This window comes from Neoarius graeffei, chromosome 11 (genome assembly GCF_027579695.1).
Source record: "Neoarius graeffei isolate fNeoGra1 chromosome 11, fNeoGra1.pri, whole genome shotgun sequence".
NCBI lineage: Eukaryota > Metazoa > Chordata > Actinopteri > Siluriformes > Ariidae > Neoarius > Neoarius graeffei.
The window spans coordinates 80,868,902-80,893,063 of NC_083579.1; the positions used below are offsets into that span (position 1 = coordinate 80,868,902).

At 41.6% G+C, this 24,162-nt stretch overlaps 1 protein-coding gene across 3 annotated transcripts in view; it reads right to left on the reverse strand.

Annotated features, from left to right (window-relative positions):
* Positions 1–24,162, reverse strand: part of larp1b (La ribonucleoprotein 1B) — a 135,369-nt gene that overhangs the window by 53,521 nt on the left and 57,686 nt on the right. For 2 of the 3 annotated variants that reach the window (XM_060934786.1, XM_060934788.1), the window contains exons 2-4: positions 19,985–20,046; positions 12,859–12,918; positions 8,129–8,345 (exon numbers count right to left, since the gene is read on the reverse strand). In XM_060934786.1, the coding sequence (XP_060790769.1) occupies positions 8,129–8,345; positions 12,859–12,918; positions 19,985–20,046 (339 nt within the window). The remainder of the gene's footprint in view (positions 1–8,128; positions 8,346–12,858; positions 12,919–19,984; positions 20,047–24,162) is intronic. The other variant, XM_060934787.1, reaches the window with a different exon arrangement.

Sequence of the window (24,162 nt, forward strand, 5' to 3'; positions counted from 1 at the left end):
GTCATGTGCAGAATGAAAAAGCTCATGAATCAAATAAAAAGTCCATAAAAATAAAGTTTGTATCAACAAATGCAAACGTTGTATGGATTTGCCCTGGCGAATTCAAACAAGTTGATGTTTTTTGTTAATGAACATTAAAGGAGACATATTATACCCCTCATCAATTATTTTATATTATTCCTTGAGATGCTTTGAAAAGGGTTGAGTTTCTTTGTTGAAAAAAAAAAAGCCTTGGTTCTTTTCTTCTCCTGCTGTTTTAGCATGGTGTAAAAACCCTGAGGATAAAGTCTGATTTTTGGGGTGTGTCTTTAAATTTAAATATGTAAATAACTTCACTCTGATTGGCCAATTACACAAGCTATTTACACATTTTAATGTAAAGGCACAGCGCAAAATCCGGGGGGGATGGAAGGCTGTTGCCTCAATCAATCAATCAATCAATCAATCAAATAAATAAATAAGCAAGCCTTCAAAAAAAAAAAGCAAAATCATTAACTTTACAAAAGCATCTCAGGGTAAAATATAAACTTATTGAAAAGTGTATCGCATGTCCCTTTTTAACAGTCTCAACCAATTTTATAACAAGAATAGTAATTATTATTATAATACAAAACTTGTTCCCGTATGCTAACTGCTAACCCACCAGAGAGTTCAGTTCTCCCCGACTCCTTATCTGATTTTTACAGACATGCAACGAACAAAGTAAAAGCGGTAACCGTTCTGCTGCTCCAATTAAATAAAAGTCCCTAATGAAAAAGTACCACGCAGAACCCCCCCCCCAATTTTTCTGTGCAACCCCGATTCCAAAAAAGTTGGGACAAAGTACAAATTGTAAATAAAAACGGAATGCAATGATGTGGAAGTTTCAAAATTCCATATTTTATTCAGAATAGAACATAGATGACATATCAAATGTTTAAACTGAGAAAATGTATCATTTAAAGAGAAAAATTAGGTGATTTTAAATTTCATGACAACAACACATCTCAAAAAAGTTGGGACAAGGCCATGTTTCCCACTGTGAGACATCCCCTTTTCTCTTTACAACAGTCTGTAAACGTCTGGGGACTGAGGAGACAAGTTGCTCAAGTTTAGGGATAGGAATGTTAACCCATTCTTGTCTAACGTAGGATTCTAGTTGCTCAACTGTCTTAGGTCTTTTTTGTCGTATCTTCCGTTTTATGATGCACCAAATGTTTTCTATGGGTGAAAGATCTGGACTGCAGGCTGGCCAGTTCAGTACCCGGACCCTTCTTCTACGCAGCCATGATGCTGTAATTGATGCAGTATGTGGTTTGGCATTGTCATGTTGGAAAATGCAAGGCCTTCCCTGAAAGAGACGTCGTCTGGATGGGAGCATATGTTGCTCTAGAACCTGGATATACCTTTCAGCATTGATGGTGTCTTTCCAGATGTGTAAGCTGCCCATGCCACACGCACTAATGCAACCCCATACCATCAGAGATGCAGGCTTCTGAACTGAGCGCTGATAACAACTCGGGTCGTCCTTCTCCTCTTTAGTCCGAATGACACGGCGTCCCTGATTTCCATAAAGAACTTCAAATTTTGATTCATCTGACCACAGAACAGTTTTCCACTTTGCCACGGTCCATTTTAAATGAGCCTTGGCCCAGAGAAGACGTCTGCACTTCTGGATCATGTTTAGATACGGCTTCTTCTTTGAACTATAGAGTTTTAGCTGGCAACGGCGGATGGCACGGTGAATTGTGTTCACAGATAATGTTCTCTGGAAATATTCCTGAGCCCATTTTGTGATTTCCAATACAGAAGCATGCCTGTATGTGATGCAGTGCCGTCTAAGGGCCCGAAGATCACGGGCACCCAGTATGGTTTTCCGGCCTTGACCCTTACGCACAGAGATTCTTCCAGATTCTCTGAATCTTTTGATGATATTATGCACTGTAGATGATGATATGTTCAAACTCTTTGCAATTTTACACTGTCGAACTCCTTTCTGATATTGCTCCACTATTTGTCGGCGCAGAATTAGGGGGATTGGTGATCCTCTTCCCATCTTTACTTCTGAGAGCCGCTGCCACTCCAAGATGCTCTTTTTATACCCAGTCATGTTAATGACCTATTGCCAATTGACCTAATGAGTTGCAGTTTGGTCCTCCAGCTGTTCCTTTTTTGTACCTTTAACTTTTCCAGTCTCTTATTGCCCCTGTCCCAACTTTTTTGAGATGTGTTGCTGTCATGAAATTTCAAAATGTCTCACTTTCAACTTTTGATATGTTGTCTATGTTCTATTGTGAATACAATATCAGTTTTTGAGATTTGTAAATTATTGCATTCTGTTTTTATTTGCAATTTGCACTTTGTCCCAACTTTTTTGGAATCGGGGTTGTATGATAGCCCTGTACTGAATATTTAATTAAGGGTAATAAATTAAATGAGGTTCAAAATAAATCTCCAAACCATTAAACTCTTCAGACTCCCAACATAACCTTAACCTCACACTTCCACTAGATCCTTCTTTACTGGACGCGTACGGAATTCTTTCCTCAATAAACACAGAATCTTTAAAAAGCTACACAGAAAAACCAAACAGGAGCTTCTGGATGTTTGCGTCATGCAGAATTACAGCAAATACAATAAACACACAATCTTTCACTACAGATACAGTTTAATGCTTTGGGCTGATTAACGGTCACTAAAATGCTGATGGAACTTATTTCATTTAGTAATTAAAAAAAACAAAAAAGTGAATTGTTAAAAAAAGGAATTTAAATTTCAGTTGGGGGGGAGTGGGCATATCAAAATCACTTAATTTAAAAATGTTTGATGAGAATTTAAAAAGTCAATAAAAATTTTAATAATTTATTGAATAATTATAATCACAGGGCGGCACGGTGGTGTAGTGGTTAGCGCTGTCACCTCACAGCAAGAAGGTCCGGGTTCGAGCCCCGTGGCCAGCGAGGGCCTTTCTGTGCGGAGTTTGCATGTTCTCCCCGTGTCCGCGTGGGTTTCCTCCGGGTGCTCCGGTTTCCCCCACAGTCCAAAGACATGCAGGTTAGGTTAACTGGTGACTCTAAATTGACCGTAGGTGTGAATGTGAGTGTGAATGGTTGTCTGTGTCTATGTGTCAGCCCTGTGATGACCTGGCGACTTGTCCAGGGTGAACCCCGCCTTTCGCCCGTAGTCAGCTGGGATAGGATCCAGCTCGCCTGCGACCCTGTAGAACAGGATAAAGCGGCTACAGATAATGAGATGAGATGAGAATTATAAATCACTGCTGTTTTATACATCAACACGAGTGAAAAGTTTCTCAGAGTTTCTGTTCTACTGTATAGCTGATTATTGGCGCCACAGAAAGGTAAAGAACAGCAATTAAACAAAACAAAAAATGTTCCTTACAAGTCTTATTTTTCAGGATCCTAATGAAACCCAAAATAATGTTTTGTAGAATAAAGCCTATTGATCGGAGACTGTGTGTTTGTGCAGCATCAGCAATTTACTGTACTTGCTGTTTCACTTACTACAAGTGTCTAATTAGAATAATTAAGTTCTCTACCTTTTCCAGTTATTTATACTGTAGTTTGTTTTCAATAAAATTCTTAACCTTATTCTTTACTTACATACACAGTCTGAATGTGGAGCACTTTAAATGAGGCCCCTGCTTGTATTTTAACCAAAACTATTAATACAGGGTGTCGAAAAACATTCGAGTAATGTCATAAAACACAAGGTGTGCCATTTAAAAAAATAAAATAAAATTCATTTTAAAAAAAGTTACTGTTACCACCCTGATGCTTATTCTTTCTTTTCTAATAACTGCATATCCTGAGGTGTTCTATTCCCCTTATACCACAGCAATTTACCAGTTACAGTCATTTGTGGTCATTAAAAAACAGCACTTCATACCTTTTATCCATTTAGAGTTGCATTTAATGTTAGGGCATGTGCACAAGACAAATTAGCTCCCATTATCAATCGCAAACATTCCTGCACTCACTTTATAAGTTAATAAGATGAGAAAAATGCAGCTGGTCACGTTACAAGGAAGCTGCTGTGTTCTGAAGACGTTCCTGTCAAGTTGCCACTTTGCCTCTGACTGTTACAAAACACTGACACTATTTAACGTGCTAAACCACCATCTCCTCCAAGAAAACGCCACCATATCAATAGTTACATGGGATTTTTAAATCTGTTTATGGAGAGCATGCTGCACACAGCTCCCTGTGCCCGTAGATACAATCAGGGCTTTGAACCGGTTCAAGGAACGAAAACGAAAACCGGGAACTTTTTCTATTTCACATGGAACAGAAACGAAACCAGAAACTTTATTAATTTTTATGTTCCGTAACAGAAACGCTTATTAAAAATAATGGTAACCGGTTAATACCGGTTTTTATTTTGTTCCTTAAAGTTTCCGTAGCCTACAAATAAAAAAGTCATTCTTCTCCTGTGCAAGTTTCTATGACCCGCTGGGGTTCACTTCCTGTGTGACGTTCGCTGACTGAATGGAGAGAGCGGGAAGGTGGACTACTATCGCGTTTCCACGTGATAAAGTGAGTAATTGCATTACTGAGTGTCTGAGCAAAGAAGAGCCTGAATGTTGCAACCTCCCTATTGGTTGTTTGTAAAAATGTATCAGTTGTTGCCCCTCCCACGGGAATCATCGCGGACTCGAGAGACGAGACCTGACGAGTTAGTTCGTTGGTAGCAGAACAAAATGTCTGGACACAAATCGGGTTTTCAGAAAAGGAAAGAAAATAAACGGAGGGTTGAAAATACAAAAAAGGAGGCAGAAAATGCAAAACGAGTTTTAAGGTAGGACAAATGGTTAGTTTTCTGAGGCAGCCCGCTGTGGCCGCCTGCAGGCGTATTTATTATAGCCCATTTAGTTAAAATAGTTGATATAAAATATGTTTATAGTTATAGTTATGTGATGGTTGTCCTGATTTAGACTGGTGGTTTTTTTTGGGGGGGGGGGGGGGTGGGGTGGGGGGGGGTTGCGCGATGTTGCACCCGGGTCCAGATTAGGGCAGAACCGGCCCTGGCTACATTTCAGGTGTAGTTTGTTTTATGTATGTATGTACTTGCATAGATGTGTACTTGGTCTTCCAATATGGCGCCTAACAAAATCTCGCGGTGCGGTGACGTCATGCGGTAGCCCTCTATAGGGCCTGACTCGCCTTTGGTAACGCACTAAACAATTCTTTCATTTTTGGCACTTTTTCTGTTTGTGTAGATGGGAAGACATACTGAGAATCCAAATCGCCAACATTTGAAATAATAATTGTTTTGAATTATTTCTTGTCTTATTTAATGAAGGTTGTAATAGAATTAGCCTACATTTGGCTTAAGCTGGATGAGACAGAGACATAATTTTATAGCCATTTGTTAAACAGCTGACAGGGAACGTAATTAACCGTTCTGGGACCGAAATTTTTTTGTTCTAACCGGTTCGGGAACGTCTATTTATTGGTGGAACCCAAAACCGGAAACGTTAAAATTCCGTTTCTGTTCGGAACGAACCAATAGGAAAAAAATTCTGGTTCAAAGCCCTGGATACAATAGAAATAACATATTAGAATAAAAACATTAATTTAAAAGACTTGATGGTGGTGTAGCGGTTAGAACGGTCACCTTACAGCAAGAAGGTTCCGGGTTCGAACCTCACGGCTGACGGAGTCTGCATGTTCTCCCCGTGACTGTGTGGGTTTCCACCGGGTGCTCCGGTTTCCCCCCCAGTCCAAAGACATGCAGGTTCAGTAAAATGCCCAGCCACTGGGGTTGTACAAGGCAGTGCGTACTTAGTGCCCGTCCCAAGCCTGACTAGACTGGGGAGGGTTGCATCAGGAAGGGCTTCTGGTGTTCATTAAAAAAAAAAAAAAACCCACATGCCAAATCATGGATCATGATGGTCTGCTGCGATTGTCGCAAAGAAGAAGATTGCCAGAGTCGCCTCCACCTCTGTGTTGTGCCATATCACACCCCTCCCCCCTTACACGCATTATTCTGGACTTTTTGCCAATACGCTAATTATTTCAATGCTTATTAACGCATGTCACACATTTTCACAGCTTATAGTTAAATATGATGATGTGAATGACAGAGTAAAAAGTTAGTTTCTGTTCTGACTTGTTCTAGACATGGTCAGTCCCTCACCAGCGTCCCATATATTCTCTCTCTCTCTCTCTCTCTCTCTAAAAATGCAGCTTTTCTTTCCCCCCAAGAAACCTTGCGAAGCAGCGTAACTATTAAATACCGTTTACAAGCAAGACTCCTTCAGTAAATGTTTCCTTATAAAAAAGGTCACCACATTAACAAATTAAAACCTGTAATTGTTAAACGACAGTTTTAAATCCATTTATTATTCGTCATAGATTATGTGGAGCGTTTGCTGTCCAAGTCCCTGTGTACGAACTGTTACTTCAGAAACCATACTGTATTAGAATCAGCGCATTGATATGAACACAGTCCTGTGTAAAGTCTTAGGTACATGTAAAGAAATGCTGTCGACAAAAAAAAGGTTTAAAAATGAATTTACAATATAAATAAATTAATTATTTAATTTAAAAAAATAAATAAAACCCCACAAAAAAAAAAAACAGTAATCAGTGAGCCGTAATAAACGAAACAAAGTCAGTATTTGGTGTGAGACGACCCTCTGCTTTGAGATCGCAGATACAAGCGGCCGAAATGAGTTTCCTTCGCAGGGTGGCTGGGCGCTCCCTTAGAGATAGGGTGAGAAGCACAGTCACTCGGGAGGAGCTCGGAGTAGAGCCGCTGCTCCTCCACATCGAGAGGAACCAGCTGAGGTGGCTCGGGCATCTTTTGCGGATGCCTCCTGGACGCCTCCCTGGGGAGGTGTTCCAGGCATGTCCCCCTGGGAGGAGGCCCCGGGGAAGACCCAGGACACGCTGGAGGGACTATGTCTCTCGGCTGGCCTGGGAACGCCTCGGTGTTCTTCCCGAGGAGCTGGCCGAGGTGTCTGGGGAAAGGGAAGTTTGGGCTTCCATGCTTAGACTGCTGCCTCCGCGACCCGGTCCCGGATAAAGCGGAAGACGACGAGATGAGACCCTCTGCTTTCAAAAAAAAAAATAATAATAATAAAAAAAATCTCCGTCTGAGGTCCAGTGAGTGCAGTTTTATGTGGAAATGATCTGTAGGTTTTCCTGAGCATCTTACAGAACCAGCCACAGTTCTTCTGGACACTTTGACTGTCACACTCACTTCTTCATTTTACACCAAAACCCAGCAGCCTTTTTTTTTTTTTTTAATAAATTTTGGTGTGGGACTTGTTTTCGTGCACCTTTTGATGGGACTGTGGCTGCTACACCACTGGAATGACACCCTGACCTTTATTTGGTGGACTCCCCCCTTATAATTGTAAAGCAACCTTGGGTATGAGAAAGGCGCTATATAAATTTAACTTTATTATTATTATTATTATTACTACGTTTTCTGTATTAATCTGAAAAGTGCTCTCTTATGGAATATGCTGCTCAGAAACAAGCATTTTTTCTGTCCCACTTAATTTTGTGCTGGAAAACGAACATTTGGACTCTAAAATGTTTTTGTACTGACTCAATAATGTAGCTGGCACGGTGGTGTAGTGGTTAGCGCTGTCGCCTCACAGCAAGAAGGCCCTGGGTTCGAACATTGTGGCCGGCGAGGGCCTTTCTGTGCGGAGTTTGCATGTTCTCCCCGTGTCTGCGTGGGTTTCCTCCGGGTGCTCCGGTTTCCCCCACAGTCCAAAGACATGCAGATTTGGTACAATGGGGTCACTGTAATTGGCGCAAGCTGTAATGGTTTCCCAGCCATAATGTATGTACATATATAGATGTTGCTATGGCAAAGCTAATAAATCAAATCAAATAAATCAAGTCATAAAATAGAAATCTATAACAAAGTTTGCCTGGAAAAAAAAAAAATAGGGGGGCTAAGACTTTTGCACAGTACTGTCTTTTTCATGTTACAGCTGGAACAAATGTTCAAACTGTGCTGTTTTAAACATTATAATATTCTAAAACGAATGACGTTTAATAAAACCACTCTGCACTGACTACAGAAATGTGCTGATTTTAGAGTTTAACCCTTACAGCACCTCATACGTCACATGACTGCATGGGTACGAGAGGGTAGGTTCGAGTCTCACCTCTCCTGCGGGGGACGCTGCTCTGAGTGTCTTTCCCCGCTTCCTTCTCCAGCTCGGTGGTTAGATGCGTCTCCTGCTGTGCCTCCCTGTTCTCTTTACTGTCGCTCCCGTCACTACCGCTCTCCTTCTCTCTCTTCTCTCCTCCGCGCTCCCTTCGTCTCTCTCTCCGCCCAGCTGGGACTTTCTGACCTTGTGCATTCAGTGCGTTCTGCTGCTGCTGGAGAAAGAGATGTAGATGAAACCCAATCAATCACCAATCAAGAAAGTGAACCACATCACTATAGCCTGAAATATGAAGTTGCACACATGTAAAGTCCATCTGACATCCATCACTAAAGAAACGTTCGCCAAAAAGAGACAGATGGGTGTTGACCAGCACAAATCAGGTAACCGAGAGAAAAGATATAAACAGTTAAGTAACGCGGCTATCACTTCCAACATAAACCTCACATTCTGCACGACACCGTGTCAATTCTGACATCGACGATATAACTGATCCGTGACAACACGTCTGTTAATTGGTGAATAATGATAACAGAGGGCGGCACGGTGGTGTAGTGGTTAGCACTGTCGCCTCACAGCAAGAAGGTCTGGGTTCGAGCCCCGGGGCCGGCGAGGGCCTTTCTGTGTGGAGTTTGCATGTTCTCCCCGTGTCCGCGTGGGTTTCCTCCGGGTGCTCCGGTTTCCCCCACAGTCCAAAGACATGCAGGTTAGGTTAACTGGTGACTCTAAATTGAGCGTAGGTGTGAATGTGAGTGTGAATGGTTGTCTGTGTCTATGTGTCAGCCCTGTGATGACCTGGCGACTTGTCCAGGGTGAACCCCGCCTTTCGGCCGTAGTCAGCTGGGATAGGCTCCAGCTTGCCTGCGACCCTGTAGAAGGATAAAGCGGCTAGAGATGATGAGATAACAGAGAAGGGCTACAGGTAAATCAGCTACAGTGCCTTGCAAAAGTATTCATACCCCTTGAACTTTTTCACATTTTTCCACCTTACAACCACGAACTTAAAAGTTTTTTATTGAGATTTTATATGATAGACCAACACAGAGTAGCACAGAATTGTGAAGTGAAACGAAAATGATAAATGGTCTTCAAAATTTTAAACAAATAAAAATCTGAAAAATGTGATGTGCATTAGTATTCAGCCCCCCTGCGTCAATACTTTGTAGAGCCACCTTTTGCTGCAATTACAGCTGCAAGTCTTTTGTGGTATGTCTCTACCAGCTTTGCACATCTAGACACTGAAATTTTTGCCCATTCTTCTTTGCAAAATAGCTCAAGCTCAGCCAGATTGGATGGAGAGCGTCTGTGAACAGCAATTTTCAAGTCTTGCCACAGATGCTCAATGGGATTTAGGTCTGGACTCTGACTGGGCCATTCGAACACATGAATATTCTTTGATCTAAACCATTCCATTGTAGCTCTGGCTGTATGTTTAGGGTCATTGTCTTGCTGGAAGGTGAATCTCCTTCCCAGTCTCAAGTCTTTTGCAGCCTCCAACAGGTTTTCTTCCAGGATTGCCCTGTATTTAGCTCCATCCATCTTCCCATCAACTCTGACCAGCTTCCCTGTCCCTGCTGAAGAAAAGCATCCCCACAGCATGATGCTGCCACCACCATGTTTCACAGTGGGGATGGTGTGTGCAGGGTGATGAGCAGTGTTAGTTTTCTGCCACACATAGCGCTTTGCATTTAGGCCAAAAAGTTCAACTTTGGTCTCGTCTGACCAAAGCACCTTCTTCCACGTGTTTGCTGTGTCCCCTACATGGCTTCTTACGCCCGTCTTTCAACAATGTCTTTCTTCTTGCCACTCTTCCAAAAAGGCCAGATTTGTGGAGTGTACGACTTATAGTTGTCCTGTGCACAGATTCTCCCACCTGAGCTGTGGATTTCTGCAGCTCCTCCAGAGTGATCATGGGCCTCTTGGCTGCTTCTCTGACCAGTGCTCTCCTTGCTCGCTCTGTCAGTTTAGGTGGACGGCCATGTCTTGGTAGGTTTGCAGTTGTGCCGTACTTTTTCCATTTTTGAATGATGAACAGTGCTTCTTGAGATATTCAGCGCTTGGGATATTTTTTTAATAACCTAACCCTGCTTTAAACTTCTCCAGAACTTTATCCCTGACTTGTCTGGTGAGTTCTTTGGTCTTCATGATGCTGTTTGTTCTTCAGTGTTCTCTAACAAACCACTGAGGCCTTCACAGAACAAGTGTATTTATGCTGAGAGTAAATTACACACAGTAGGACTCTATTAACTAATTAGACGACTTCTGAAGGCAGCTGATTGCACTGGATTGTATTTGGAGGTACCAGAGTACAGGGGGCTGAATACTAATGCACACCATGTTTTTCAGATTTTTATTTGTTTAAAATTTTGAAGACTATTTTTGTTTCACTTCACAATTCTGTGCTACTCTGTGTTGGTCTATCACATAAAATCTCAATAAAAAACTTAAGTTCGTGGTTGTAAGGTGGAAAACTGAAAAAGTTCAAGGGGTGTGAATACTTTTGCAAGGCACTGTAGATCACTGAGGCTTTGGGGATAATGGCTGGTGGTTCTGGTTGCATCTGCCATTAGGCTCAGACTTGGCCATGGAGCTTTCGATCGATGATCTCTCAAAACACGTTTCCAAATAAAAATTTTTTAAAAAAATAAGTATTTTGTAACGACCAAATGAGCCTCTGGATTTGAACCGTACTGAAAACCTGTGGTCTGAAATGAAGAAGAAATTCCACACCTTCAATCTAAAGCAAATAAAGCAGCTTGAAATATTTTGCATAGAAAAATGGATGAAGAGGTTTCTAAACCTGCACATCGCAGGAAGAGACTAATAGGGTGGCATAATAAATATGTTAATTTTAAGGGTGCTGCGAAATTTGAAATGAGGGTTTTTTTTTTTAAAAAAAAGGGAAAAAAACACTTTAAATTAAAATTTTTTCTGTCTTATAGTTTAACTCGTGATACAATGTGCCTGTATGTTTAATCTCAAAATACCACGAATATACTTCATATATTAATTTTTGCTCAGTTTCATGAAATGGAATGGTGCAGGGCTCAATATTAACGGCAGTCTGACTGTCCGGGACAACCAAATATTTGGTCCACACAAGTCAAATCTGTATCCGCCCGTCTGATGGAACAAACTGAACATTTGTTGAAAATCACTGTTTTTATAATAATTATTCAAGAGTTACATCAATAAGAGTTCCAACAAAACCAGTTCAATCCCCTCAGTGATCCGGCCGTGTTACTGTTTACAAAATTCCAGGAAAGCCGAGTACAGCAGGTGTGTGTGTAAAAATAACCATGGCGTAATCTCTAATTACAGATTATTAGACTTCACCAAAATCGGAGAAATGGTGATCAAATACCTCAATAAAATAAATTCATGTGGTGAATCTTCATTTCATTCAGACTTCCAGTGTGGCGTTTTGGGTTTTTTTGTATGGTTCACATTAACCAACACAAATGTAGTAAAATATTTCGGGGGAATTTTACGACAGTAAAAGCTGAACTCGCTCACAGTTTGTTTTCATTCCCAGTGTGATTCTGTCCCCATCATCATGTCCAACTCGTTTTCGTTCAGTTTCATTTCTTTAATTTAAATTTATGCTTCAGGTTTTAGTGGATTAATGAAGATATAACTTTATTTCCTCCAGAAGCTTTGAGTTTGGGTGAGTCTAACTCTTAAAACTGCAGATCAGGTAAGAGGTTAGAACGAACACACACACACACACACACACACACACACACACACACACACACACACACACACACACACCATAACGGGGCTTTGGGTAGATTTCGTTTACAGTTTCATTGAAACATTATAAATCATTAAAGCATGATGATGATCAGAACTATACCTGCTTTTTGATAAACTCTGTTAATCACTTTCCTTTCACGGAACTCGTAAATACACAGGAATAAAAAGGCTACGGTCAGGACGAGTGGGAAATCTTTGTTTGTTCAACTGGATTAAAGAGTTAATGTCGAGCTCTGGGTATATTTGTGTGTTTTACTCATTGTAAGCATCTTCTGAGAGAAAAGCACTATATAAATAAAATGTGTCATTATTATAGGAACACGTCAGAGCCTGTAGGATTCCACAGATAAACCGCACAGCATTCAGACGCTCCTCTGTAAATTAATAAAGGATCTTCTTCATCCATCGGAGGGCTTTTTCCTCAGGCAACAGTTAAAGTTAAAAACCACCCTGGTTGTGTGTAGAGTAACAGCTCTCGTGTAATTGAGGAAGAATGTGATATATTCACAGCTGTTCCTGACACACTGTTCAGTCTCAATTACTGTAAATGGAACGAAGGCGTGGAATGCGTCAGTCTGTCACTCTACAAAACGAGACTGACGACATAACACGCTCACAGGAGCAAAAGTGGCCCTGCTCTGTAGGTGGGAGAGACGGCGTTCGCTTTCTCTCTCCCCGTCAATCACGTGACTCTTGCCACTCGTGGACTTCTGAGTTCATGAATGCGGAACGGGGCGGATAGCGCTTTCTTCCAAGTGTATCGCGATGCGCCGTGACAGCACGAGCAGCAGTTTGAAAAGATGCGGCTGGCTGGCTTCCAATTTCTCCCAGGAAGCATGTTTGCCTTCACCCTCTGTGCTTTTACAACACTCGTATATTATGATGAACAACATACAACATAAGACCTAAAATTACAATTAAACAGTTTGTAAATTATGAAGAAAATGTGATTATTTTTTTCCCCTCACCTCCTTACTGGCTATTTCTCCAGGGGTAGGCCAGTTGGTGATGTCACTGAAATCACTTGACTGGGTGAAGAGGAGGAGCCACAGGAACAGAAAATAAATAAATAAATAAATAAATAAATCACAACAGCAACATCAATAAATAACTTAATCTGTGACCAGTACTGATTTCATTACTGTACACATTTGAGTGAATATAAGGTATAAAATGTCAAACCGATGTAAAGAAAGTAAAACATACAGCTGCATCTAGCGACCAATGGGGTCCAAGCATTATTTCGAAGAGCCATTACAGCATCAGAGTGACAGATCTGTAAGTGTTCATTTGTCTTGGTTCATTATATAGTTAACCCAAGGATTCATGCTAAACCAAACAAGTCAGGGAAGGAAAAACAAGCAGGAATGTAAACTTTGGACTCCGGATATCTAGTGGCACCAACAGACCAATTTTATTACAGAACACTCCGTCAGCGTGGCAAGTTTTGTTATAACCATCAAAAGGGAAACACGTCAAGCGCCTAATGAAATGTGACTGGATCCCACTAACAAACCTCAGTTCCCTGAACATCAGCATCACGTACTGGACTTGACTTTAGAAGACCAACGACTTCAATCAAGCTCCACTTCAGAAGTACTGACTGACCGGTCAGATTTATACTGCTAAGAAATCAACATATAAGGCCACATTCTTCTGAGTATTTTCCAAGCAGATTTGTGAGGATTAGGCAAAATTAAGGTTTGCACACTAATATGCATAAAATGGCGCTTTAGGCTTTCATCTGGTTAAAGATAATGAACCTGGTAAATAATGACTTAAAGTGTGCACTATAGAGTCACCATTACAATGAGGGGAATTTACTCAGCTCTCAGAGAAGTAAGTGGGACAGATGAGGAAAGATGACAGGAGGAGAAAGAGAGGGAGAAGAGGACAAAAAGGAAATCAAGAGAAGGAGAGAATATATAACGTGAAAGAAGCAGTACTGGAAGAAAAAAAAAAGAATCTGAACAAAAAAAAAAAAGTGCTTGGACCCCTAAAACAGAGAGATCATAATTCAGACCCTGCCTAACACACACACACACACACACACACACACACACCTGCTGTAAGTAGGCAGCACTTAAAGGATATACTTGACTGTTTTTTGTAAGATGTGGGTTTTCGACAGATTTATGCTGTCTGCTGATCGTTCCTCTCTGCATGACCTTTCAGCATCGCAAATTTTTGTCCCTCTATGCACTACAGGATAGGAGCTGGATAAGCAGCGTCTCTCATATCACATCGAACAGCAGTCCTTCATTCCACACAAATCTAAAGAATCAGCATTTCTCCCTTGGGTAAAATATAGGTCGTGCATTTTTATGCCTCCGCCACCTTAAGGTGCAGGAGGCATTGCCCGTCTGTCCATCCGTCTGTGCGTCCGTCTGTCCGTCCGTGCGTGTGTGCATGCGTCCCGAAACCTTGTGAACACGATCTCAAAGGCTATTAAAGGAATTTCACCAAACTTTCACCATTTGTGCGCTTTGGGACAAACATGAACTGATTAGATTTTGAGGTTAAAAGGTCACAGGTCAAGATTACTGTGAGGTCAAATGTCCATCCCCAAATCACAACTTAATAAGGCGTGTAGTCCACCAGGCGGAGGCGTCCCCATCGACGCCGTTGGCGTTGAGTTCTATCTAGTTCCTCCCAGGAACTGCTATACAAAGGAGATTTCCCAGAATTCCAAGTGCCACAGCAATATTCCAGCGATACAAGTTTTTCTTTGCAGCTGTATAACAAAGTATTAAAGACAACCCGAAACGAAGACTTTTTTTTTTCTTTTTTACTTAAACTGTGAGGAGGTGACTATAGGCAGGTTCTACTGCACTCTGATACAAGTCGACAAAACACATCTGTGAAAGAACCGTTGCCGGTGAGTGACGACGTGATTAAAGCTGGGTTTTCTCCTCTCGCGACAGTCATTTCAACTAAATATCGTGACAGGTCTCCAAGACCTGATAAGTGCTGGCATGCGATTTTGACTGCATGTCATGTGACTTAAAAGCAAAAATTGTGTTTCCATTCCATGGCAGTTTTATTTTAATAACAGCTACATTCTCCCCCAATCTGTACATTTTTATTTTGCCGTTTTATCACTTGAAACATGGCTAATATGTTATCGTGAAATTTAAAATCGTGAGAAAGAAAAAAAAAAGATCACTATGAGAAGAGTGTGTGGAATTCAAATTATTTTACTGGATTAACTTCAAAACACTCATGTGTCAATCAAACTCAGAATAAAGTTCCTCTTACTCTCGGCCATCTTCAGCAAATTTACTGAAATTTTCTGACATTCATATTAGTGCTCAAACATTTGTCTATTTTTTTGCACAGTTTTCAAATAATTCCAATCCCAGGGAAAGCGTGACACTCTAATGTTGATACTTGGTTGGGGGAAAAAAAAAAAAACACACCAAACACCACCCACACAGAAACCAATGGACCCAAACACACCGACACAAACACAGAGTGAACTATACTGTGATTGGCCGCTGCTGACTCCAGCCCAGGTATCAGAACCACAACAGGAGACCCACATCCCCCAGTCCATCACACACACACACACACACACACACACACACACACACACACACACACACAGCAGGGAAAAAACAGCAAGTGATTACACAACCTTAAAAGCTTAACATTGTTTAGATGAAGACCTGGTTAACATTCTCTGTACATTTCTTTAACCATTGCACTGCACCTGCACGTTTCACACAGCAGTATCGTCTGAACACGCGAGTCCACTACCATAGATTAACGTGCTGATGGAGGAGAGATGGGGAGGTGAATTCATCCAAGTAGGATTGGGCACAAACACAACCATAATCACAAATACTCCAGAACAATGATCTTGCATGAGGAAGTTTGCTGTATTTTTCAGAGGCAGGTGTGACGAATGCAGTCCACATGACCAGAGGGGACTCGATGACAAAAGAGCTTGGTTCTGATTGAGTGGCTGTGGTGGTTTGATTGGGGACAGTGACGTTACGGCAGGAAATACAGCTCGACTGGTGGCAATGATTTTGGATATTGGAACTGCACTGGAGATGGAAACTAGGGCCGACCTGGGAACTGGTTTTGGAAGTAGGAACTGCAGCTGACCTGGGGACCGGTTTTGGATATTGCAGGGCTTTTCAAAGTGTGGGGCGTGCCCCCCCTGGGGGGCGCCAGAGTTCTTCAGGGGGGGCGCAACATGAGGAAAAATAAACCAGAATAAGTTACTATTGCGGACATTTAGCGAACTTCAGCTAGCCTTTGCCAGAGGCAAAATGGATCGATTTTTAGTACCTAAAGCTACAGTGAGTGAGGAGACAGAGTCTGGGCCAAGCAAAAAAAACCAGACCCTCCAGGATTTCGCGATGTTGCGATTTACAAATTCAACCAATCCCCGCAAATTCAGGGCGGTGTTGCAATTATATCCAATCACCGCAACCTTCCCGCAAATTTGACCAATCGTTGGCGTCGTCTTGAGGTGACATCGACAAACTACCTTCCGCCTTACTTCCGTGTATATGTTCAAGAGAAGCAGCATGTGCGCAGTGTTGCCAGATTGGGCGGTTTCAAGTGCATTTTGGCGGGTTTTGAACATATTTTGGACTGGAAAACGTCAGCAGTATCTGGCAACATTGCATGATGTGCGAGTCAGTGTTTATGTAGGCTTAAATTCTGTTACTGAAAGTGTGTTATGTTTACAGTGAAGGACTGTGCGCACTTTACATTATTTTTTTACTTAATACAAGAAATTAATGGATGCCAACATTTTTGCCAAAATGGTATTTTATTTTCCATTGTTTAGGCAGCTTCAGCATCATACTGTGAGATTCTGTTCAAATTGTTTTTTTCTTCTATGAAGCCTGAGCCATTTATTTTATTAGTTTATAATTATTGTTTAATTTAGTCTTCAGGAGAGACTGCCTGCACACAGTACTAGTATTAATAGTTTTTTTTCTTACATGAAAGCTGAGGCATTTATATTATATTTTAAGGTAACTTCATGTTGTGCTGTGAGGTTCTCTGCACTTTAACTTTTGAACCAACAGGTGCATTTGGATAAGTAAAGCCTATTTTTCTGCATTTTTGTAGTCCTGGTAATCTTTTACATTGGTAAAGTTGTTTATAGGACCATTTCTCAGTGTCTTTGTTTTTTTTAATCAATAGTTTTTCGGTAATAACTTAATATTTAACATATCACTCAATTTTAATCACAAAAAGAGAAAATCGCAACAATTTCTCGCAACTTTCACTTCCTCCCGCAATGTAATCGCAACAAAAACCTAAAAAACACCGCAACTTTAATCGCAATTTTTTGGAAAAACCCCGCAACATCAGACATTTTAGCCCGCAACAATCACAAAAAAGGCCCGCGGAATCCTGGGGGGACTGAAAAAAGAAGGAAGTATGACCACGATTATTTAAAGTTTGGATTTTCATGGACTGGATCTGAAGATGCTCCATTGCCACAGTGCGTTGTCTGCCAAGCTAACGATGCTATGAGATGTTTAAAACGTGTAAAACAAGATGTTTTAAAAAGCACAGATGTTTAAAATGTGAAAAATAAAAAAATAAAAATGTGTACAACAACCATTTTTTAAAAATACGAATGGAACATTATGTATAGCAACAACAAAAATTGTGAGGGGGGCGCTGTTGTTTATTTGCTCTCCGAGGGGGGGCCGACTCTCCCACACTTTGAAAACCCCTGGGATATTGGAACTGCTCTAGGATATTGGATATCTTTCAGATATTGGAACTACAGCTCAGATGTTGACAGTAGTTTTGGATGCAAGAAATACATTGGAGTCCAAACTACATTTCGGCAGCATGGAGGCAGAAACTACACTGAAATTGGTGACAGATTTTTAGGGCATAAACTATACTGGTGGTAGGAACTACAGTTGTACTGGTGACCATGGTTTTGGGAGCAGGAACTGTACCGGGGTGGAAACTACAGTTTGATTGGGCACCTTCAGACCAAACAGTTCTAAAGACTTAAGAGGAACTACCCACTGTGGAGCTCCTTCAAGAACTAAATACCTTCAAGGACTTTTTTCTGTTTGCATTTGCACCACCAGTAAGAACGCTCAAATGACTCAGGTCAGGCTACGTCCACATTAATGTGTTTTAGTTTTAAAACATCACTTTTACTACATTTACAGCTGGCATCCACACTACTCCAGAGTTTTCGAGCCCCAAAAACATAGACATTTGGTAATGATGACAGATACCCACAATCGTTTCTTGATTGGGTCTCAGTCACAACATATCCTTCCCCGATTTGTCAGGCTCCCTTTTTCTGGAAGAAAATAAGCAACATCAGTTGTTTATACCAGCATGCACACACCCAGTGTCCCTATGATATGGGTTTTAGGCGTGTTGGTATGGACAGGGATTTTCTGATATGGAACTAAAACACTTGTCTGAACAGAGATTGTTTTCATTTTAAAACTAAAATGCATTAATGTGAACACAGCTGTAAGGCAGCTTGCTAGCATGAGGTTAGCAAGAAATGCTAGTGAGGGTTTTTATATTTATTTATGGACTTGTCTGTTGATTCATTTGTCCATGTTTTCATTTTTAACGCTAATGTTAAGAGCTGTTGTTTACACAGCTAATGTTTTCCACGGATTTTTAAAAATGCTGGCTGCCGGTTCTGCACTGGCTCGTGTTCAACCAATCAACCTACACTTACATCTGGTCCAATCACCATACACTTAAAGGAACACTCCGGAGTGAAATGCTTTCTAGGTCTATTTTTGCATTATTGGGAGTGCATACGTTGCGTTGCTACCACAATCACGTCAATCGGATGTGTTTTGAGAAAATTATTTTCTTGCGATTTCAACCGGAAAGCGCCAACACGGCAGTGCGCGGGGCGTGTCTTTTTGCCGATACAAAACGCTAGTTTTAAAACCATTGCAAAGCTCAAAACAACATGACAGTTCTGTGGAAGTGAGTAGAGGGTTCCTACAAACAAAGCGAAGTGTCCCTGGCTCTGCAAGTGCACCGATAGAGTGTAGAAGAGCAAATACACAGCCAGTGACCTTACCTGCATTTGGTCTTCTCCAGACGCCGTCTTCATGGGACAGTCCGTAAAAGTCGAGTGCAGAGCCCATCCCGCTGGAAGGTCACTGGCTTTGTATTTGCTCTTCCACACTCTATCCGTGCACTTGCAGAGCCAGGGATGCTTCGTTTTGTTTGTAGGAACCCTCTACTCACTTCCACAGAACTGTCATGTTGTTTTGAGCTTTGCAATGGTTTTAAAACTAGCGTTTTGTATCGACAAAAAGACACGCCCCGCACACTGCCGTGTTGGCGCTTTCCGATTGAAATCGCAAAAAAATAATTTTCTCAAAACACAACCGATTGACGTGATTGTGGTAGCAACTCAACGTATGCACTCCCAGTAATGCGAAAATAGACCTAGAAAGCATTTCACTCCGGATTATTCCTTTAAGTCACTCATGGTTCCTCTTGTGCTGGGAGAGGCAACCTACCCTGAGGCAAGAGCTAAAAAAAAAAAGTCCCTCAAAACATGTTCTGAGAACGACAAATCAATCAAATCACTCACTCAGTTCCTGGAGTGCGGAGATGCACAAAAAAAGGGGAACTTCCTCTAACAGTTTTAAGAACTCTGAAAACGTTCCTCTGGTCCAAAAGCACCTGTTGGTGTTGGATTTTGGGTTTTTCACTGTAAGTGGAAACTACAGTTTAATTGGTGACAGTGTTCTGAGGGAAAGAACTGCACTGGGGGTGGGAACTAGAATTTGATTGACGGTACTGGTTATGGGGGCGTGATCTGGTGCTTGACAGCAACTACCCTGAAGGACTTTAGTCCCTTAATCTAGGCCAAAGCTGTACTACTAGCTAACTAACTTATGGCTTCAAGACCATGCAACATCTGTGAGCATTTCAAACTGTCCAATAACGCTACGACAACGCACCGTCACCGGTCATTAAAACACCTGTAGAGTCAAAACACAGACCCAGATATTGACCTAAAGTGAAGCATATTAGGCAAGTTATACAAGAACAGAATTGCTGCAAGTAAACATTCACTCAGCATTGCTCCAGCTCATCACCCACCTTGCTGGACTTCCTGGACCTGGGCTTGTTGGCACGTACCACTTTTGCAGAGTTCTGGGACTCTGTGGACAAAAAGCAAACAGGACAAGCGAGAGGTGACTTTTTTTGAAATGAAAACAAACAGAGATAGATGGAGGTCAATACGTGCAACGAAGACAAATGGTCAGATTTCACATTGATAGCAGTTTAGAAATTCTTAGAGTCACTAATCAATAGGAAAACTGGTGCCAGACATGTTAAGAAGCAAAAATCAGGCAATAGTTTGATGGAAAAATAAAACTGAGTGACATATTACACTGTTTAAACTGGGAGATATTTAACTGGTTTGATGAGCTATGATCATAGCTCTCAAAACCTATCAACTATCATAACCTTATAAAATAACAGCATTAAATATAGAACTGGCCTGAATAATTTGAATACTTAAGTATTCATTCATTCTGTCAGCATTAATGTCTATATTTAGAATTCAAAGGCTATACAAGTGCACCATGTAGGCCGTTCAGCATCATGGTTTTCCCATCGTATGTAATGCGCACACACGTTCAGAAAGCGAGCCAGCTGCGATTCACCCAAAAGCAGATAACCTCCGAGGAGACGATTCAGCCGTGTTATAGTCCTCGAGACCGGTCTGAGTCTGCTCGAGACCACTTTTTGAAAGTCTTGGTCTTGTCTCGGAACCGACCACATTTTAGCTCCGTCTCGGACAGAGAGGACTCTGGATTTTACTTCGAATCCAGTGAAGACCACACGTGTAGGGAGATCACCAAATTGCTTGTGCATTATCTGATTTATTGATTAACATCATTACAAATGTCATTGGATCTTAAATGTCCTGCTTCAAATGCAACCAATAACATTACCCATTGCTCATTTGAAATCTTTGCTCCTGTTAATGGCCATCACCTCTCCCCACCCCCCTTCACGAACATGGTGTTCTTGACTCAGTCTCACCCTACTTTGGTCTCATCTCGGTATCAACCCTTCAGCGTCTTGGTCTTGTCTCGGTTTTGATACGCTCTGGCTTAGGTCGCGACTTGGTCTCAGATTATGTGGTCTTAAGTCATAAGTCCTTCCTGTGCCAGAACCAGGCAGTCTCCGTCCCAGTACTAACCAGGCCATTAAGGCGCATAGGGCAGCGCTGATCTCAGTTCCCGTAGCCCTTGGCCTCTCGCCTATATAGCTAGGGTTACAGTGGGGGGGTGGGGTCCTCTGGTAACTGCGAGAGTTTGATTTCCCACTCGTATCTGTACTGCAGCGTGCCTTGCCAGATGACAGTAGGTACCATTTTTATGATGGTCTTTGGTAAAATCTGACTGTGAGTAGAACTCGCGATCTCCCAATCACGATTAAACCTGTACGGGCAACATAATTTGAAAATGTTCTTGGTGGTTAGTGGTCCTCAGTGAGTTCAGTTCACACTGTGCTTCCAGCTGTATACACCATTAATATCATTTCTGCTAACTACAGACACACTTACTGCACACTTTAATCGCTCTTGAGTCTAAGCTCCCTGTTCTTGGCTGCAGGAGTGGAACCCAATGTGTTCTTCTGTTCTGCTGTTGCATGCTGAGATGCTTTTCTGCTCACCACGGTTGTAAAGAGTGATTATATGAGTTACTATATCCTTCCTGGCAAAAAAGCTTGAAGCAATCTGTTCATTCCCCTCTGACCCTCTCTTATCAACAAGGCGTTTGTTTCCACCCACAGAACTGTCGCTCACTCACTCAGTGTTTTTTGTTTTCTGCACCATTCTGTGTAAACTCTAGAGACTGCTGTGTGTGAAAACCCCAGGAGATCAGCAGCTTCTGAAATACTCAAACCAGTCCGTCTGGATCAAACCAACACCCATACCACAGTGAGAGAAAGTCACACTGTGAGATCACAATGTTTCCCGTTCTGATGTTTGAACATTGTGAACATTAACTGAAGCTCTTGATTTGTATCTGCGTGATTGGATGTGTCGTGCTGCTGTCAGTGGATTGGCTGCTAAAACAGCATGTGGATGGGTGTTGCTAATAAAGTGGCCAGTGAGTGTATTTTGAACTGCTGTAAGAGATGTACTTAAATATTATGCTTAGTTATAAAATGCAGACAGACATTTTATGAGTGTGGTTTTGAAAGCGTATTCAGATCCTCATTCAGAAAAATTTGAGCAAATTAGCAACAACGCTACAGTAAATGAGAACAGCGACATCACTCCATTTCAGAGACTTGAACAGTTTAATGTCAGGACAAAGGCATGGAAGATCTCTCAGGAGTGCTGAAACAGGATCTGGCTCATGTCTGATTTTAACGTCATTATGGCTATGACTATTACGCAGACAAAACGGATTCTTACACACAAGTCTGTAGTTCCACACTGGAGATCTGAAGCAGTCTTCTGTGTAACGGTGCTCACTGCAGTGATCACAGCCTGCTGGAGGAACTTCCAATACAGTTGTTTAAACTACTAATTCTGGATGTCGATTCCTCAATGTTCCGATTGAAGACCAGTTTTTGGGATTTGGGTTTAAAGATTAAAGAGACAGGTCGATGTGCTGGTTCAGGAATCATTTAATCCCCTCCCCTTTCTGAACTGTTTGAGCTGATAGCCATCCCCATAGCTGGCACGCATCATCTTGTTTCAATACATTTCATTTCCTGATGCAGGACGTCCGAACCACGCGTTTGTCTGTTCGCAAACCGCTCGCTCAGCAGCCAGTTCGGAAAAGTCACATGAGGTCACGCGCGGGTCAGAGGTGACGACCACAGAGCCACAGCAAACATGGCGGCTCGCTCAGATCGAATGAAGACTCCTAAATTGAGCCCCCCCCCCCAAAAAAATAATTTTTTTTTAAATAAACAAAATAAATTGATTAAAAAATAAATAGACAATTTTAAGGAGGTATCGGACATCGTCAGAGGCAAAATGTGCCAGAAGAGAGAGGAACAAACACAGCAGACAAGCCGCGTAAAATACTGCTGGCTCTCGAGTGCTGGCTTCTGTGTTGGAGGCCGCTGGTTTCGCCATGTTTGTTGCGACCTCGCTCATTATAATGAGGAGTACAAGGATCATGGTGTACTGAAATCATGGCGTCGTCAATTTGTTCGACAGATGTCACTTTCAAGAGCCTATCCACCGAGTCGGGCTGAATGATACGAACAAAAATACTATACTGAGACTGAGATTATATTGCTGCACACCAAGCTGGGGCTATTCACTGTAATATATTAAAATAAAAATATAAAAACAACTACTACTACTACTACTACTACTACCGGTGTCATGGTTAAAGATCGGCACGCCTTTGACCAAACAGAATGCCACGATTTATCAAAACACCCACAATAAAGACTTGGCCTGAACGGAGTTGGAGTGCTAATTTGTATATGGCAGATAATATTTTGCGATCATGATAACAATCGAGTACACATCCTCCCTGTATGTGTACAATCCAGTCCATGCACTGAACACCAACAGCACCGTACCTGGCTAAATTCAAACTGGACACCAATTCGGTTTAAGAGGAAAGCGTTTAGAGAAGCGTTCATACTCCGATACAACCGCATTCTCAAATCTGATTGGTCAGAAAGTGTTGATTGATTTTTCAGTAACAGCAACGCTGGCTGTGATTTAAATGATAGATTTATATTAGTGTGCTCATGCAAACACATTCCTGTTTCTATAGTAACAACTTATTCACAGGGACTTTGGAAAAGCTCTAATATGCCGTTATTTAACAAACACAATGAATAAATCAAATCACCGATATGGTAACGTTTTCTATTCGGAAGGAGTCTTCAGTGTCAATGCTTTCGAAGAAGCAGTAAGTTTTCCATCATAATAAAGTCTTCAGGTTTTGCACTTTGCTTTTCGGTAACATGATAAACTGTGATGATGAATTATTACCTTCAACAGAGAGAAACCGGTGCCTTCAGGCCAGAGGAACTTTCATAGTCCTTACAACTGTTGGAAGAGGTTCCCCCTTTTTTAGTGTCCGTGCACAGCAGGAACTGAGAACAATCATAGTTCTTAGAACCCTGTTTTGAGGGACATTTTTTTAGCCCCTACTTCAGGGTAGGTTCTCTCCCAGGACAAGAGGAACCATGAGTGACGTACATGTACAGCGATCGATCAAACACGAGCCAACACGGCACAGCAATCACCATTTTAAAAAATCTGTGGAAAACATTTG